Here is a 16921-nt window from a genome sequence, read left to right as displayed (position 1 = left end):
GATCAGTCTGTTCTGCTTGTGACACCTAAAGACAACTTAACATCTACTTACCCCTCTTTTGTATTTTAACTTAATTGCTTGGCGCTTTTTCACATCCACTTTGATGTCTATCTTGTTTTTTGTCATGAACCGGTCTGTAACTCATTGTCCTATTATATTGTTTTATTGTCCCTTGGTGTTGAATGTCAGTGACTTAATGTTGTTTTGTTGTTTGAGGACAGGTCTATCTTGAGAAAGGGACTCTGTATCTCAATGAGATTACCTGTATAAATAAAGGTGAAATAAATACTTAGGATCCATCATCTCCAGTGTCAGATTAATATGGCAAAGTCAAGCATAGAGTTACCAAAAGCGTAATTCACAAGAAAACAAGAAGAGTGTAGCTACAGCAGCTCTGCAAAACATGGGCATACAAAGATGCTCACAGTGAATTTATTTAGCATGTTAGCATGCTAGCATTTGCTAATTTTCTCTCAAAACAAAGTACAGCTGAATGTTTTTAGCTGGTATTTTGTCTTATGTAAATGAAAAGCCAGGACATCATTATAATAAGTTCTGAGGGGAACATGAATGTTGCTGCCCCATTTGATGGCATTCCGTCACATAGTTGTGAAGACATTTTGCTTGAAAACAAAAAATGTGGAAGTTGGGGATCTCTGAAGTCACTGGACGGAATTCTCTTGAGAGCATCTACCAAATTTCATGATGATCAATATGGATGCTTTTTGAGATATTTCATTCTAGACTGTTAGACAGGTACTGCTGCACTTACATACATAACCTGAGTATGACTAAAATTCTAAGGTTAGATGAACATCTTTCTCTTTTTTTCCTTTATTTTCTATCCTGTTATGTCATGATCTCTCAGATTTTTACTGCGGTTCGATCGATTGAAGGTCAATAACCAGCAGCAAACTACACTGCAAATTCGCTGGACAAAAGAGTTATGGAAAGCATTTTTTGCACAGCTGCAGCAGTTTGTTCTCCATGCAAGGACCATAAATGTTAGTTGACACTGCAGCACTCTTATTAACATACATTTAAGCTGACTAATGTAAGAAGATGATTTCAAAATCATTAGTAAACTCTGAGCCTGCATTGTTCAGTTGTATGCCCTTTGACAATGTAACAACAAGTCAGACGAGCACTAAAACACCTGAAATATTTACATTCTGCACTTTTATTACATGTCAGAATAGTTTCACTGTACTTTTTGTAGTTAGAGCAACAAAGACAGACAATATCAAAGTTTTTTAGCACATTAACAATAGGATCAAAGCCTCTGGAATAATGTCTTACCACTTCAGATGTGTCTCTGGTTTTATAACGTTGCTTTCGCTCCCTGTGCTCTTTGAACTGGAAGGTTATAATTAGACAAGACAGAAGGAAACACATTCAGGAGGAGAAATAACTCCCCCCTCTGGCTCTACCTCCCAGCCACAGCCGCTAAACGTTGTTAGAAGTTTGCATGTCTTCATTCGAGGCCTCACTTTATGTGTCTGAGCACTTGTTGTCAGAATAAATAGGCCATCCTCTGTTAGACTAACTGTAATAAAACACACACTAATGGTGTGATTATACCAAAATTTCCACTAGAGGACACTGTTTGGATTATAAATAAATACATTTTTTTTCCCTGTAGGTAAAAATCAATAATAAGCAACAGCACAGCATGAATCAGAGTGAAGAACGTGAGACAGACGTTTGAAAATAAGGGCTGATTTAGTGATATCCCTTGATCATGACAATCAATTTCTTGCCCTCTATTTCTAATCCAAACCAAAAATCTTCGTCCTTGACCCTCCAGGGTGCAAAAACACGGTGACTCCTCAGAGGGCTGGTAACCCAAACCATGCTACTAACGGCCGGCGTAGCATTTCTCGGTCACTCTATTTATAACAAGCACACATAACACAGACACAGACACTTGGTCCTTTAAAACTACAAGACAGACGACAAGGAGAATGACTTTTTCCAAATCTGGGCCAGTAATTCACTCTTCTTTATGACTGATCAGCCACAGGACTCTGCTGGTAACCTGTCATTGTGGGTTTATGTGTATTTGTTTCCAAGTTGATTGTACTGAGAGTCACAGTTTCCTCTGTGTTTACAGGACAAACCTGCAGCTTCAGATAAAGACACCTGAGGATCTGAAGGATGGTATGGTTTTTATTTGCAACTACAAGACCAAATGTTGTCTGGAAACATTAAGTTTCATTTGACTTTAAGCAGCTTTATGGTTGTTAACAAGGCCACACCATCATATAGAGTGTTTTATGTTCTTCAGCTTTTCTTTGAAGCTTTGTTTGCACAAAGTGAAACTCCACATTTTCAATGGCTGACATGTTTAGCATCATATTTAGCATCTTTAGCAATGTTTTTTTTTTTAAAAATTCAGATTAGATCTTAGGGTGTAGAATTTTACAGTTATGCTAAGTTATGCTGGCTTGAGCAGTTTTTGGTAGCACAAATTTGCAAATAGTGACTCACACATGTGCCTGTGGGGTTAATTGGGATTAAAAGTCCAAATATGCAACATTAGTGCTAACTGACCGTGCAAATATAATATTGAAATTTGCTATATTTAATTTGTCATCTGCTCAAAATCTTAAAAATTGATTGCTTTAGTGATTTCTCTTGCTTGTAACAGTTAACGTGTTCTCTTGTTTTCCTTTTTTCCACCCTCATCCAATCAGAGTCACCGTTCTCGGGCCTCCAGGGTGCGGCAGCATGTCCACTGTGATTCCTGCTACAGTCGGCGCTGCAGGGCTCGGGTGGAGGTCTCCGTGTGCTGTGCCGTCATCCCCTGCCGTCTGCTCTGTGGTGCCGTCTTCCACCTGTGCAAAGAGGAGGATCACCTGCTGCTCTGCCCCAATGTGAGGGTGCCCTGCCTCAACGCGGAGTTCGGCTGCCCGGTCCAGCTGCCCCGATCCTCTCGGGCCGCTCACCTCCAGGTGTGTCCAGCCAGCGTGGTGAGCTGCTCCATGGAGTGGAACCGCTGGCCGGCCAACGACGCCCATTCCCATCCAAACACAGAGCTGCATAAAAACCTGCTCAAAGAAAGAGAGCAGGGAGGATGCCTGGACCTGGCCTTGGCCCTGAAAGACCAGGACCGACTGTTTCACTCCATGAAGATGAAGAAACTGTTCCCAGAGATGATCCAGACTGCAGAAGAAGAGATGAAAGAAGAGAGGAAGGCGGAGAAGAGGAGGAAGGAGAAAGAGAGGAAGAAAAAGGCCATGCTGGAGAAGGAGGGAGCAGAAAGGGAAGCTGCAAAAGAAGCCAGTGTTCAGACCTGGCAGTCTTTCAACCCATTTAATATAGAAAACCCTCATGAGAAAGATGAGGATGAAGATGAGGATGAGACTGAATATCAGCCGGTGCTAACTCAGGAGGAGAGAGAGGCTTTGGCCAGGTCATCAGGAGTGGAGGCTAACCTGTTGGAGAACTACAACGCCTGGGAACGCATCTTCAGTATGGAGATGGGCGGCTGCAGGACAGCTGGAGGGGCGGCTGCAGGAGGCAGAGGACAGAGTCTGCCGACAGGAAGGGGGAAAGGCCTGGGCACTGTTATGGAGGAAGACACCTGTATGGCTGCAACAGCATCAAACACCTGCACACTGGTGAGCGGTGCATGCTCCTCAGCCTCCTCCAGTCTTGCTGGAAAGCTCAGGAAGAAGAACTTTGTGTATGGACACGTGGAGCCGATGAAGATTATCACTGTACGCACCTTTAAAATCCCAACCAGCTTCTCTGCCAAGCAGTCCCGCATCCGCAACCCTGGTTTCTACAAGAGGGAGAGTGAAGCTGTGGACACCAGTGACCTGGGAGTGACACCAGAGCAGATGCCAGTGTGGGAGGAAGTTCAGGTGAGGCAGAGAAATGCAGCCTTTTCAGAGCCCATCCATCCATTATCTATCCACCGCTTGATCATTATTAAGGTCTCAGCTGACTGAGGGTGAAGGAAGGGGACAACCTGGACAGGTCACCAGTCTATCACAGGGCTACACATAGAAACAATCACACCTAAAGACAATTTAGAATCACAGATGAACCTCAGCATGTTTTTGGACAGTGGTAGGAAGACCCACATATTCACAGGGAGAAGACTCGAACTGGGGATCTTTGTAATCTTCTAACTGCAGAGCAACACTACTGACCACCGACCACTGTACAGCCCACTTTTCTTTTTGTAAAAATGATTTACTATTAGACTGATAAAAAGTTTTGGCTCAAGGGTCTGATCCGTAGCTCAGAGACTTAACCATTGCACCACCACTGCCCACACACATAAAAGATGAAGTGATTCTTAAAAGAGTATAAAACAGCATCAGAATTAAGGTGAGAATAAAGTATGAGGGAAAACTCATGGAGCTCTTGTAGTAGCATATGTAAATGAAAATAAATGAAAACAAAGGCATTAAAGTTTTTTTTAATGATCTTTCATTGCAGTACTCCTTATACTGTGAGTTATGTCTTTTTTGTCCTAAACTGAATGGACTTACAGCCTTACAAGCCATTTTTGACATACTGTGTGCCATAATTAGACTAGAAAGTTCAGGATTTTTCCCCAAGCAAGACAAAATAAACAAATACATGTTGTAAAGAGTTTTCTTCAACACTTTATTTCTGGCTTATCAGTTAAGAAAATAGATAGTTTTAGTCATTCTTTTAGTAGGAAAGCCTTGTTTGCGTTTGTTTAAGAGGGAAAAACATTCATGTCAAGTTACCCTTACCCATAAGGCACATTTAAGACAACACAATAGAGACAAAAGATTAACACTATAACATTTACAGACGAAAATAAGTAAAAATTGCAACTAGTCATCTCAGGGAACTTTAAATGTTAAAGACAAGACTTTATAATATGATAAAGAGGATCACAATTATTCTGTTTGAGCAACAACATGACAACAAAGGAGGGAAAGCTCCAATGATCCATCACGGTTCTTTAATGCTCATAGCTACACGACCTCCAGATAAAAGTGGCCTCAAATGTTCTGAGGATTTACTCCATGGTGCGTTTGATTTGCTCCTCAGGCCTCCCTGCTGTGCTCCCTGGAGAAGGAGCAGAGGGGTCACCTCATCGCAGAGAGCGTCAGCACCGACGGTCTGTTAACGGATGAAGGCACACAGACCTACAGCTTTCTGTCTGCTCCTTTCCGGAAAAACACGTCGCTGGCAGACCTGACAGCTGGAAAACCGCTGGAGCTGCACCTCCAGCTGCAGGTGGAGGGCGTCACCAGCCGTCACCACAAGGCCAGCTCTGCCTTCACCTTCCTCTGTGGACACACCTTCCAGCGCAGAGAGTACGGCAAACATTACAAGTGAGTTTTATTTATTGGCATGTTGTTAAAATTCATGAGAAACAATACATTTATTTACGGTCCCAAAACCTTTAGTTTCTACGTAGTTTAAAGATAATAACATGATAAAATAAGAAAAGCACTCAGAGAGCTCAGTACTCCGCCGAGGCTGCTCAGTCATTGCATCATTTCTGACAGATAAATCCCAATTAGTCCACAGCAGTCGATTTGTAGTAGGACTGTAATCATGTGATCGTCAGCAGGCAGTTGACATAGTGTTCACTTGTTGCCATGGTTACAGTGACGCCGTGTCGCTATCTCACAATGATGTGGGAATCTTTAACAAATTCGTGGATCCAGACTGGAAGCCGCATCACTGCCAAAATCGAATCAGTTGGTCCTTGTGTCATTTCTGACTTTCCCTGAAAATTTCATCCAAATCCGTTTGTTCGTTTTTGAGTAATGCTGCACACAGACAAGACTAACAGACAGACAAACACATGCAGGTCGTCACATAACTCCGCCGTGTAAAAAAATCTCATACTACACGGAGATAAAACTTCACAGAAAGTACATAAAGGACAGAAACAGATTATTTTTTCTGCCCTCATATCATTTTATTCCAATCTGTTCAAATACATCGACTGGTATGATTTGCCTGATAAACACCACGGTGTTGTTACAGTGAGATGACAATAATCGGCTTTTAATAATCACTCTGCAGGAACATCCACAGTGATATCCAGATGGGGGTGAACGGTTGGTTCGAGCAGAGATGTCCGCTGGCGTACCTGGGATGCACCTTCAGCCAGAAGAGACTTCAGCCGTCCACACATGAAGCAGCTGTCAGATACAAGTGAGACAAAACTTTGGGTTTACCTTAATATAACATCTAACAAGCTGAAAAAAGAAAAAAGAAAATGTAGAAGCTCTGCTGTGAGTAAAGGCAATTTCATTTCCCATGCTGTTTTTTAAAATATAATGTGTGCAACATTTGAGAAAAAAAAATTATAACCCATCAGCAGAGGTGGAAGAAGTGCTTAAGTAAAAGTACCACAGTGTCGAAATACTCTATTACAAATAAAAGAAAGTTACACATTTTTATTTATATTCAGGTTAAAGAACAAAATCATTCATATAAGCATAAAAATATACTGAAAGCGACAAATATGCTCATTGTGCTGATTGGCATTTTTCAGAAGAATACACATAAATGGATTATAATTACTGATGCACTAATGCACTTGTCACTTCAACGGTTCAACAGTTCTTTATCGTCATTGTTATATTAAAAAAGAGGATGCACAGCATTTGTAACACTACAATAAATAAGCTGTAATAGAATAAATGAACAGGCTTTCATTAATAGAATGAATAAAATTAAGTGCTCAGGGCAAAAAAATAAAATGTGAAAAACAACAATAAATACTTTTTACAGAGCACATTGAATGCAACATTTTTGAAGGTGAAATACCTCCTTTATATGGGTCAACTGCTGGATAGTTTGTCAGTTTCTTCTAGGAATCAATAAAGTTCCATCTCAGTCTCTGATTTTAAATGGTAATTTATTGATTGATTATATTTTGTATTATTTAACAAACTCTGCAATCTTAGTTACTACAGTTATCAAGTACATGTTTGCATTTGAATTGTAGCGAAGAAAATGGAAATACGCAAGAACAAGTCACTCAAAATTTGTACTTGCGTACAAGAGCTGAGTCATTGCCCACCTGTCTTGAGAAGCTCTGAGTCAGAACTCAGCAACATGATCCTGGGGCTCCAGAGTTGCTTCATATTTCATACAAGCAAAGAAAAAATGGCTTTAAAGCTGCAGTGACTGATTTTTTGCTACATGAGAGCAGCAGAAAGAAACAGCGTCAATAAAGCCAATATGACAAATTATTGCACATAGTTACCTTTTTTTAACATAAATGCTGAATTTAATGCTAATTAAATCCAGCATTACTTGGATTGTGTTATGTTTTTTGAAATTTACTCTCTGCTTATACATTTTTCTGTTTTACTCAGGACTTACATTTCTAAATGTGTCGCAGTGTTGCCTAGCTAGCTGCTGTATGTAGCGTGAGAATTGACAAGCAGTGCAAGAGAATGAAAACTGTAAAAAAAAATAAAATAAAAAATACTAAAACACTAAAAATTCCTAAAGGAACCAGCAGAGTTTTTGGTCATTTTAAGTGAGTTTATTATTCCCAGTAATTCTCCTTACACGAGGTAATTTGGTCTATTGTTATTATAAAAAAAAATATTGATTGCAGTTAAATGTTACATTAAGCCATTTGTTGTCTTCATTTACGGGCACCAAAAAATATTGTTTCCTTGTCTGAAAAAATACAAAAAAATCCGTAAAAAAAATCCCCAAATTTCTGAAAATTTCCAAAAACTTCAGAAAATTCCAATCATTCCTTAAAATTTTCCCTTAAAAGCTTCATTAAAAAAAAAAATCCCTCAAATTTGGCAAGAAAATTCTTGGAAATATTTTTTAAAAATTTAGAAAAATCTTCCAAAAAATCTCCTAAAAATATCTGGTGATTGCATATATATCAGTAAAACTTATTTTTTCTTTAAGAACATTCACAAAAGAAAAAATCAACCAAAATCCAGCCAAATTCGCTGGTTTTGGTTGATTTTTTTTGTGAATGTTCTTGCAGAAACATTTTTTTTTAATTTTTCCACCAAAAAATGCTAAAAAAAATCCCAAAATTGTTGAAAATGCGGACATCAGAAGTTTTACTGTGAAAATATATATTTTTTCCACATTTTCAAACTTTAAAACGGGTCGTTTTCACCCGCAGGACGACACGAGGGTTCCAGATGCACTCAAATCAGACTCAAATGGATTCATCCTTGTATAAATTACATTCATGCAAGGAAGCAAACGTATTCCTCTGTCAAATAACACAGTTTCCATCTGTGGTTTCAGTGAGGATCTGGGCTGCTTTAGCCTCCATCCCACCACCACCATTTCTCTGGGTGAGTCCTCCAGCAGCACAGCGGACTCCTCCAAAGCTCAGAGGAGGAGAGGAGGTCCAGCTGGAGGTGGTGAGGACTCTCTGAGCTCGCTGCCCTACGAGGTGCTCTGCCACATGGCCAGCTTCCTGGACAGCCAGTCCCTGTCGCAGCTCGCTCTGGTGTCCCAGCTCATGAGGCAGGTGTGCTGGTCGCTGCTGCAGGACAGAGGGATGGTGACCCTCCGCTGGGAGAAGGAGGCCGAGTCACACGGAGGAGCCAAGTGGAGGGTGAAGCAGAAGGTGAGAGCTTCATGAGCAGTGGATCGTGAAAGATGAGATGTTTGTGTTTGAGATTTCATCAGCAAAATGAGGGCGGTTAGCAGTGTGTCAAGTACGTAAAAGATAAACTGATTCTTAAAAGAGTATAAAACAGCATCAGAATTAAGGTGAGAATAAAGTGTGAGGGAAGATTGGTGAAGCTCTCATTGATAGAAACCAAGGAGTAGCATTTTTACATTAAATGAAGCAATTTTGTTCAGTTGCTGAAAGCCCAAAATTTGCACAATTACACATGATTTCAATTCATGCATGATAAAAACAAACATGTATCAATACAACAAATACAACTTTATGCAAAATCATTCATAGCTGCCACATTTATATCATATTTATACACAGTCAAGCCTGAAATTATTCATACCCCTAGCAAATTTTGACTTAAAGTTACTTTTATTGAGCCAGCAAGTTTTTTTTTTAATTCGAAATGACACAGGTGTTTCCCAAAAGTTAAGATGATGCACAAGAGACATCATTGTGGAACAAATATTTCTCAGCTTTTATTTATATTTAAAAGTAGCTTCAAGTCAAAATTTGCTAGGGGTGTGAATAATTTCTGGCTCGTCGGCACATATGCCATCTTTAATAGAGCATCAAACAACTATCTGCTATTTAAAGTTATAATGGAGTTCTTAGCAGAGAATAAAGTCGTACTCTTTGCTCCAGTCTGGCTGCACATGTTGTCCATGTGAGTCCCTCCATTCGAAACTGCTGACCCAGACTGAGAGGAACGCCCAAAAGTGCAGTCCAGCGTTTAATTTATCTTCATTTCAGTTCAGTGTGAGAGTCTGTTGCTTTTGAGGCTTTCCTCTGCAACGCCTCTCTGTGACAAACCATAGAAACAGAAACACACAGAGAGGAACAGACGTGACTAGATGGAAGAAGAAACCTGGGCATGGCGTCTCTCCTTATATGGAGCCCAGAGTAGCTGATTGCATCGCTCACACCTGCACTTGATCTGCTGATTACAAACTCGTCACACTTGCCGCCACTCAGCTGAACCACCGGACACCAAGGAGAGGAGGAGAGAGAGAAACCAGGCCTGATGGAGGGAGGAGCACTGTGACATCAACATATAAATATTTATTTAAGACATTTTCTGAAATTTAGCAAAATATGAAACCTCCGTAAAACACCAGTAATTTAGTCAAAGATTTAGAGTTAAAAACAGGATTAAAATCATAACTTTGCAGTAAACGGTCTTTAATTTTGGCCTGAGATGTTGGTGCTGGTTGAACGACTGAGAACTCTTAACATCAGCTCCCCCTCAAACAGATGCACCTGTTAAAAGTGGATCAGAGTGACTTTAGTGACTAAATGAAGCTGAAACTAAGATCAACCAACTAAGATGAGGCAACCAGGATGTCCTCCAAGGTTTCACTCATTATCGGCTTCACTCCGATAATGAGTGAAGCCTTTGAAGCTATATTGCTAAGCTCCTTTGGCTCATTCTGAATTACTGTCGAAGAGTGTAGTCGAAGAGTGTGGCCAGTTCCTTCATTTTGATGCAGGAAGTGGTATCATAAACAGTTAAAGTGTAATTGCACCATTACAATTAATGTAATTTCTCTGATATAAAATGTAGAAAAAGAAACCAAAACAGTAGTGATCTCATACCTCTGTTATATTACTCATGATTTCAGACAACAAACTGTATTTTGCCAAAAACAAAAATCCCATTAGATGAGACTGGAAGCTCTGGAAAACACTACAAATAACATCCCTTAATTAGGACTGGATATTCAGTTATCTCTCTCTCATCTGTCTCTGCAGGTTTGGCACTTCAGCACTTTGTTCTCTCCCGTGGACACCTGGTGCTTCCGAGACGTGCCGTCCGTGTCGGAGCATCTAAAGGTGTGCGCTTACTATGAGAGAGAGCCCAAGACCGAGAAGATTTGCCTTCCTCGTATCCGGGAAGAAATCCGAACCAACAGGAGCTGCAAAGGTCCCACTCTGGTGACGTTGTTCCAGCAGAAGAGGATCATGATGTAGGGCTCTAAAATGAATCCATCCCAACCTGCCAACAACGGATTTCTTTTCTTGCATGTTGTCTCCTTTTTCCCCTCTGACCATATTCCCTGTCCTCTGTCGTTTAAAGATAAGGAGAAAAGTTATATTTGGAGATGAATGCCTTCATAGCAGTTACATTAGACTTTAGAATCTAAATCTAACTTGATGAACAAATATGTCAGAACAGCACTGAAGTTAATTATTTCAGAAATACATCAATAAAGCAATAAAGCCACAGATGCCTGCTGTTTTTATTTGGATGTTTTTTATTGCAATGAAAAATGTTTCAGGTTTTCTATGAGAATGAATGTAGAATGTAACAAAAAATGATGCTTGCCTAATAGATTTAACAACAAATCAGGAGCCATTTTGCTTCCCAAACACTTGTTCTGATACATTAAACAGTGAGTTAAAACATTTACAATGCAAAGATTTGTAGAAAAGCACTGCATGAATGAATACTGGTTTATAATGAGGTCTCTTCAGTGAATAACTTATTCCACGAGGCAACGAAGGAAGAATTATACAATCAGTTTTAGCATTCAGATATGAACAAAACTACATGTTTAATCTGCAGGTTTTCCGCATGTTCCATATATTTATTTTTTTAAAGTATTAAAATAAAAAAAGGCAAATAAATCAAGTGGTAGGCATAGTTTGCAACCAGTCATGAGAGACTGCAAGATGTCATTGGTTCATTTTAAGGGATCACAAGCAGTACCGTAAAGGTTAAAAAAAATGTAATTAAATATATTTCAAAAAGCGTCTTTTGAAGGTATTTTGGTGCTTGATGGCCCATAAAATAGAGACTTGCCAACATTTGCTCAGTCTTTGCTTTCCATATGAAATGAGAACCCGTAAGTTACAACCAAAGACCATAAATTGTGCTGTAAAACCAAAGTTATGAGGTAGGAAACAGAATGAAATGTAAATGTGGAGTAGAGCCCAGACTTGGCTCCCTCTAGTGGTTGTTGCTGGCTTTGCTTGTGTTCCTGAGGATGTCTGCTCTGAGCAGTTTGTAAAACAACGCAGCGTTCATGATGGAGACCAGAGTGAGGCCGGCCGTGCCCATCATCAGGACGTAACGAGGCATATGTTCGCTGTGACATGCCAGCCAGCGGCTCATCCAGCCCAGAGTGAAGCCACGAAACACCAAAAACCTGCAGGGGAGACAGAAAAGCAGCGAGAAACTGAAAACCAAAGCCGACAGACAACCAGTGAAACACCATGAAAGGTCTCTTGACTAGAAGAAGTTTGAGGGTCAGTGTCTTTGGACAGAAGGAACTGGAGTCAGATTGAACTGCTGACTGTTTGACCATAAGTTTGAATAAAAAAATCTAAGTGTTGGAGTGCAGGTGTCTTTTAATGTTTTCACTCCTCAAAAGCATTCCCCTTTGTATGCTCCTTAGTTTCTCACTTAGGTTTTTGTATTCATAGAGGCGACCAGACCTTTGCAGCAGCTTCTAATCCTGGAACAGTTTACCTTTTCATGTTAGAACTTCTGAGACTTCAGAAACTTTAAAGTCGCTGCTGAACAAACACTTCTTCTGCTCTAGGCTGCTGTTTATATTTGCACTGCACTTTGGTTCAACTCCAGTTCTTTTAAAAGTGCTTTTTAATGAAATTTGACTTGATTTGACATTCATAAACACACAAGATCTTATACAATAATGTCCGTTATCTTCAGAGTTGCTGTATCTTTATAATTAGCTTCTAACAGCCTCTGGCTTCATACTGAGAGGACAAACATAAGAGCGTTATCGAGCTTCTCATCTAAGTCTTAGCAAGATAGTATAAGCTGATTTGCCACATCAACTTTCACAAGTTTTTTTTAAAGAAATAAAATGTTTTTCTTAAGTTATGCAAATGGAGGGTAACTTTTCTTTAAAAAAACAAAAACAAAAAAAACACAAATGTCGTTCATAGGTCAAGCTTGCTGGGAGTTATTGTGTTTTGTTGAGCCAAACAGAAGAAATACATTAAAAACCTTTTTCTTGTGGACCAGATCATATTGTAGCAACTTAGTGGGGTACACTGAGAAAAGATTAGTTAGTTATTTACTAATTTCTATTATATACCACCTCTAATAGACTACAATGTACACGACCGTTCAAAGGTTTGGGGTCACCCAGACAATTTCATGTTTTCCATGAAAATTCACTTTTATTCATGGGCTAACATAACTGCACAAGGGTTTTCGAATCATCAAATAGCCATTAGCTAACATAATGTAGCATTAGAACACAGGAGTGATGTTTGCTGGAAATGTTCCTCTGTACCCCTATGGAGATATTCCATTAAAAATGTCATTTATCACATTAACAATGTCTAGACTGGATTTATGATTCATTTAATGTTATCGTCATTGAAAAAAAATGCTTTTCTTCCAAAAATTAAGGGCATTTCTAATTGACTCCACGCTTTTGAACAGCATTGAAAATATGCACACAGAATGTGATTCTCCATGGTGAACACGTTTCATTCCTAACTGTGTTAAAGAACATTGATTATCTTCTCAATGCAAATGCATTTGAAACAGTATTGCTGGACCTTTCACGTCAAAAATCATGTTGACCTCTGATAAAGCTGCACCTACGTTCCCAGGTTGAGCCAGCTGGTGATGCTGAAGGCGAGAGACGGTCGAGGAGACGCAATTTCAGGTCCTGATCTGTTCCTCCGTCCTGACAGCAGGAGAAGCTGTCTGATATGAAGGAAAACAGAGTTGATCTCCACCAGCAGTGACACCAGAGCGAAGCCCACGTAAAGACGAGACGCTGCAGCCAGACTGAAGCACGAGATCACCTGAGAAAAGAGTTTGAAGAGCAGAATCAGCACAAACAAGCAGAAACAGAACCTGATTCACACAAATACATGCATAAAAAAGGATGTATAACTCAAGTCATGTTTAGGTATCCTCAGTTCGTTAACAGCAAGTCATCGTCCTAGAAATCTATTGTAACAGACTGAACAAAGGGTTCACAAGTACAAAGTAAACTGTAAATGAATGTCAAAAGTTAACAACAGTTTATAAAGATTTGCTCAGGATGGATTGTAAGATATATGTTTGTAACACCAAAAGCTTCCCATAAAGCAGCTGAACTGATCAAACCTTGACCTTTGATCAAACGGCGCCGTGTAGGATCAAATGTTCTCCATGCAAAGATAAATGTTTTACTGTCTCTCCAGGTATGTGCTGCGTTAACAGCTGTCTAATATTTCTACAATGTTGTGACACTAAATTCAAACACTGAGGCGGCGGTGTGTTGGAGTGCAGCAGGTGAACCAGGCCATGACCTGAGCTGCCTCTAGAGAGATTAAAATGTCCCACAGATCAAGGCTGAGAGGACAAACAGCTGCAGTGCACTTTCATTCACTGGCCTCATAATTAGAAAAACACATGGATATTTAACTGCAGGACAACTGAGATGGACAAAAACATCCTTTGCATGAGTCTGGAGATTACGACAGAGTTTATAACTACACATCTATGGAACTACATTACAGGTACTAAAAAACCTGGCTGAATTAAAGGTAATAATGCCATCATCAAAATTATAAATTGTGTTACTGCATTCAAAATTTTATGTAAGTGAAAGTACAGAATTATCTTTAGCAAACCACACTTAAAATGTCAAAAGTTACGTCTTCTTTTTTCTCATTCTGTGTTTTCAAACATCAAAAACACACAATAATCTATAAACCGCAACTTTACTCATGTTTAAAATGTTTTTTGTAAGAGTTATGTGCTTTTTAAAGACTACTGCTTTTATAAATGGCTTGTCGGAACACCTGAAGAGAAGAACCGGCTCGGTCTGATGCATCTGTTAAGATAAGAAACTTATAATTAAGTTTGGACGCCCATTTTCACAAGCGACAACATTTCTCTACTAATCGTTTAGTAAAAAACTGGTTGCACGAAGCTACTGGTTTAGATTTAGTCAAGGAAACGGACTGTATTTCTACAATAAATGTCAATAAAATGTTGGATATTTAAAACCAACAGCATCTAAAAGTGTCTTAAGATGTTCCATGTCCTCTTTTTTCTCATTCTGTGCTTTCTACCCATCAAAACGCACAAAATATTCTATAAACGACAACTTTTCTCATGTTTAAAGTGGACTAGTTTTGTATTATAATACTGCAATATTACTGATGTATTTACATCTAGGCAGGAATTTAGTTGATCAAGAGTCATCAAATTTAAACATTTTGTACTTTTGGGCAGCTGCAGAGAACACAAAGCTGCTCCTCAATCACTCCAAGGGTCCAGAGTTAGCTGGTTGTTAAATACAAATTTGTTGAGAAAACCTTATTAAACTGCCACATCTTAAGTTATCTAACGTTTGTGTTTTGTAGCGGATCAGTGTCATAATTAAGTTTGAAGACACACTGCACACATTTTTGAAAAAACAAAGTTTTGAATTTTTTTGCAAAGCTTAGAGAAATGTCATCTTCCTCAACAACATAACAATGTATACTGCTGATAAATACATACAATTTGTGTGTGCAAATGAGTAACTTGCACTTTGCTCTTTCACTCTGAGGATTCAGCTTCTTTTACGACAAGCATAGTGGCCCCTCAGAGCCCAGCAAACCTTATCTTATATATGAGAAGACAAACACAGGCATGTAAAGAAAACAAACAATAACCCTGCATACATAAAAAAGGCTGCAAATGTTGACAACACAAACATGTAAACTGTGCAGGCTGTAAACAGACGATTCAAAGCTCAAAAAGAAAAGAATTATGAAAAAAAAGGCTAATGCTAAATGTATGTAGTAATGCCAGTAATTACAGACATTAGCAGCCAGATGTGAAAGCAAAGTGAAATTAATTGTGCTGTCTTCTTTCTGTGTTTACTTCTGTTTTCTGTATTTGCAGAATATTTCTTTGTGTTGCATGTGTTTCTCTGTTTTTTCTGCGCCAAAGTAACGGAGTGGAGTTATGTGACAATCAGCATCTGTTAGCAACAGTACTCAAAAACAGACCAACGGATTTTGGTGAAATTTTCAGGGAAGGTCAGAAAAGACACAAGGACAACCTCATTAGATTTTGGCAGTGATGAGGCTTATAATCTGGATCCACGGATTTGTTCAAGATTTCTGTCTCATGGCGAGATAGTGGATCAAGGCCACTGTAACCATGGCAACAATTGAACGCTATGTCAGCTGCCTGTTGACCATCACATGATTACAATCCTACTACAAATCCAGAAATCATACAACGACTGAGCAGCCTTGGAGGAGTTATGTGTTCTTCCCTGAGTGCTTTTCTTGTTTTGTTTTTGATTTATTTGCAGTGGTATTTTTTTTTCTAAATTTGACATAGAAGTTGTGAAAATGATAAAGTGCATGTTTTCATAAGGTGAAGCGTACCGTAACACGCACACACGCTCCCCCCCCCCCCCCCCCCCCCACACACACACACACACACGGTTTATTACCACAGAATGGTGGAGGAGCAGCTCCCAGGACTTTCTAAGTGGCTCGTTCAAGGTCATGTCCAAGAAGTCGTGGATGAAATAACCTTGAGGAGAAAATTACACAAGCTGTTTTTATGTAACCCTGTGTGTGTAGACATTTATGCAAAAACAAAACACCATGACATGAAAAACACTAAGAAATTAAGTTGTGATGCTGCACTTTCGTCCCGTAAACAATGTTTTTTTAAAATTCTTTTCTATAATTTGTGTGATCAGTATTTAGTGTATTGAACTGAGGTCGGTTCATCTAATGGGCAGCACCTGTGGAGGCAGCTACGAGGCTGTGTGAGAGCAGAGAGCAGGAGGAGATCAGGTCCTCAGCCATGTGAGGCTGAAGGTAGAAACTGCATGATGACAGAGAGAGAAGAGAGGAAATGATATGAAGTGAAAACAAATGACAGCACTAAAAATGACTGCTGAGTGTCTTTACGCACCATAAAACCGCTCCTGCTCCGGTCAGCGAGCTGTGAGCTAAAGAAGTGCTGATATTCCTCCACTTCCATGCTTTTGAGCGCGCTGGTTCTGGTGTTGGCAGGAATCCCACAACTGTATTAAGCAGTTTGAAAGAGCAGGCGGATCCTCCAATGAGCAGAAGTGTTGATCTCAGATCCATAACTAGATCCTAGCGCAGAGCCTGGTGCCCCGAGTTCACTTCAGATCTTATGTGCACCTGAATTCTGCACACACTTTGGCAGAAATGCACTGTGAGGAAAGAGATAATGACAAACAAGCTGCTGTTTAACATATACTATGTTTGTATGCCGTTCCTGCCCTCTAACACACATTCATCCACTCTCCTGAGGTAATAAACTAATCC

At 39.6% G+C, this 16921-nt stretch overlaps 2 protein-coding genes across 2 annotated transcripts; one reads left to right on the top strand and one right to left on the bottom strand.

Moving 5' to 3' along the window:
* Positions 1-2005: 2005 nt before the first annotated feature.
* Positions 2006-10843, top strand: fbxo40.1 (F-box protein 40, tandem duplicate 1). The gene is made up of 7 exons (XM_051937897.1): positions 2006-2046; positions 2114-2165; positions 2697-3869; positions 5041-5327; positions 6031-6162; positions 8248-8575; positions 10385-10843. The coding sequence occupies exons 1-7, from the start codon at positions 2006-2008 to the stop codon at positions 10601-10603; spliced, it is 2232 nt and encodes a 743-aa protein (XP_051793857.1). The 3' UTR covers positions 10604-10843.
* A 2370-nt stretch (positions 10844-13213) lies between these two features.
* Positions 13214-16717, bottom strand: LOC110959655 (TLC domain-containing protein 2). The gene is made up of 4 exons (XM_022206599.2): positions 16539-16717; positions 16366-16448; positions 16066-16148; positions 13214-13423 (listed from the first exon to the last, which is right to left on the bottom strand). Exons 1-4 carry the CDS (start codon positions 16715-16717, stop codon positions 13214-13216), a joined length of 555 nt encoding a protein of 184 aa, XP_022062291.2.
* Between the last annotated feature and the right edge of the window lie 204 nt (positions 16718-16921).

Source organism: Acanthochromis polyacanthus, chromosome 17 (genome assembly GCF_021347895.1).
Source record: "Acanthochromis polyacanthus isolate Apoly-LR-REF ecotype Palm Island chromosome 17, KAUST_Apoly_ChrSc, whole genome shotgun sequence".
Classification (NCBI taxonomy): Eukaryota; Metazoa; Chordata; class Actinopteri; family Pomacentridae; genus Acanthochromis; species Acanthochromis polyacanthus.
The sequence above is the reverse complement of the archived record's forward strand: the minus strand, read 5'-3'. Positions and strand labels throughout refer to the sequence as shown.

Excerpts from the sequence above, each read along its gene's own strand:
- LOC110959655 (XM_022206599.2), bottom strand. The coding sequence starts at position 16,717 with ATGGATCTGAGATCAACACTTCTGCTCATTGGAGGATCCGCCTGCTCT. Across the intron at positions 16,449-16,538 it reads GGAGCAGGAGCGGTTTTATG|TTTCTACCTTCAGCCTCACA; the intron begins GTGCGTAAAGAC and ends GTCATCATGCAG. Across the intron at positions 16,149-16,365 it reads CCTCGTAGCTGCCTCCACAG|GTTATTTCATCCACGACTTC; the intron begins GTGCTGCCCATT and ends TTTCTCCTCAAG.
- fbxo40.1 (XM_051937897.1), top strand. The coding sequence starts at position 2,006 with ATGACTGATCAGCCACAGGACTCTGCTGGTAACCTGTCATT. Across the intron at positions 2,047-2,113 it reads TCTGCTGGTAACCTGTCATT|GACAAACCTGCAGCTTCAGA; the intron begins GTGGGTTTATGT and ends CTGTGTTTACAG. Across the intron at positions 6,163-8,247 it reads GAAGCAGCTGTCAGATACAA|TGAGGATCTGGGCTGCTTTA; the intron begins GTGAGACAAAAC and ends CTGTGGTTTCAG.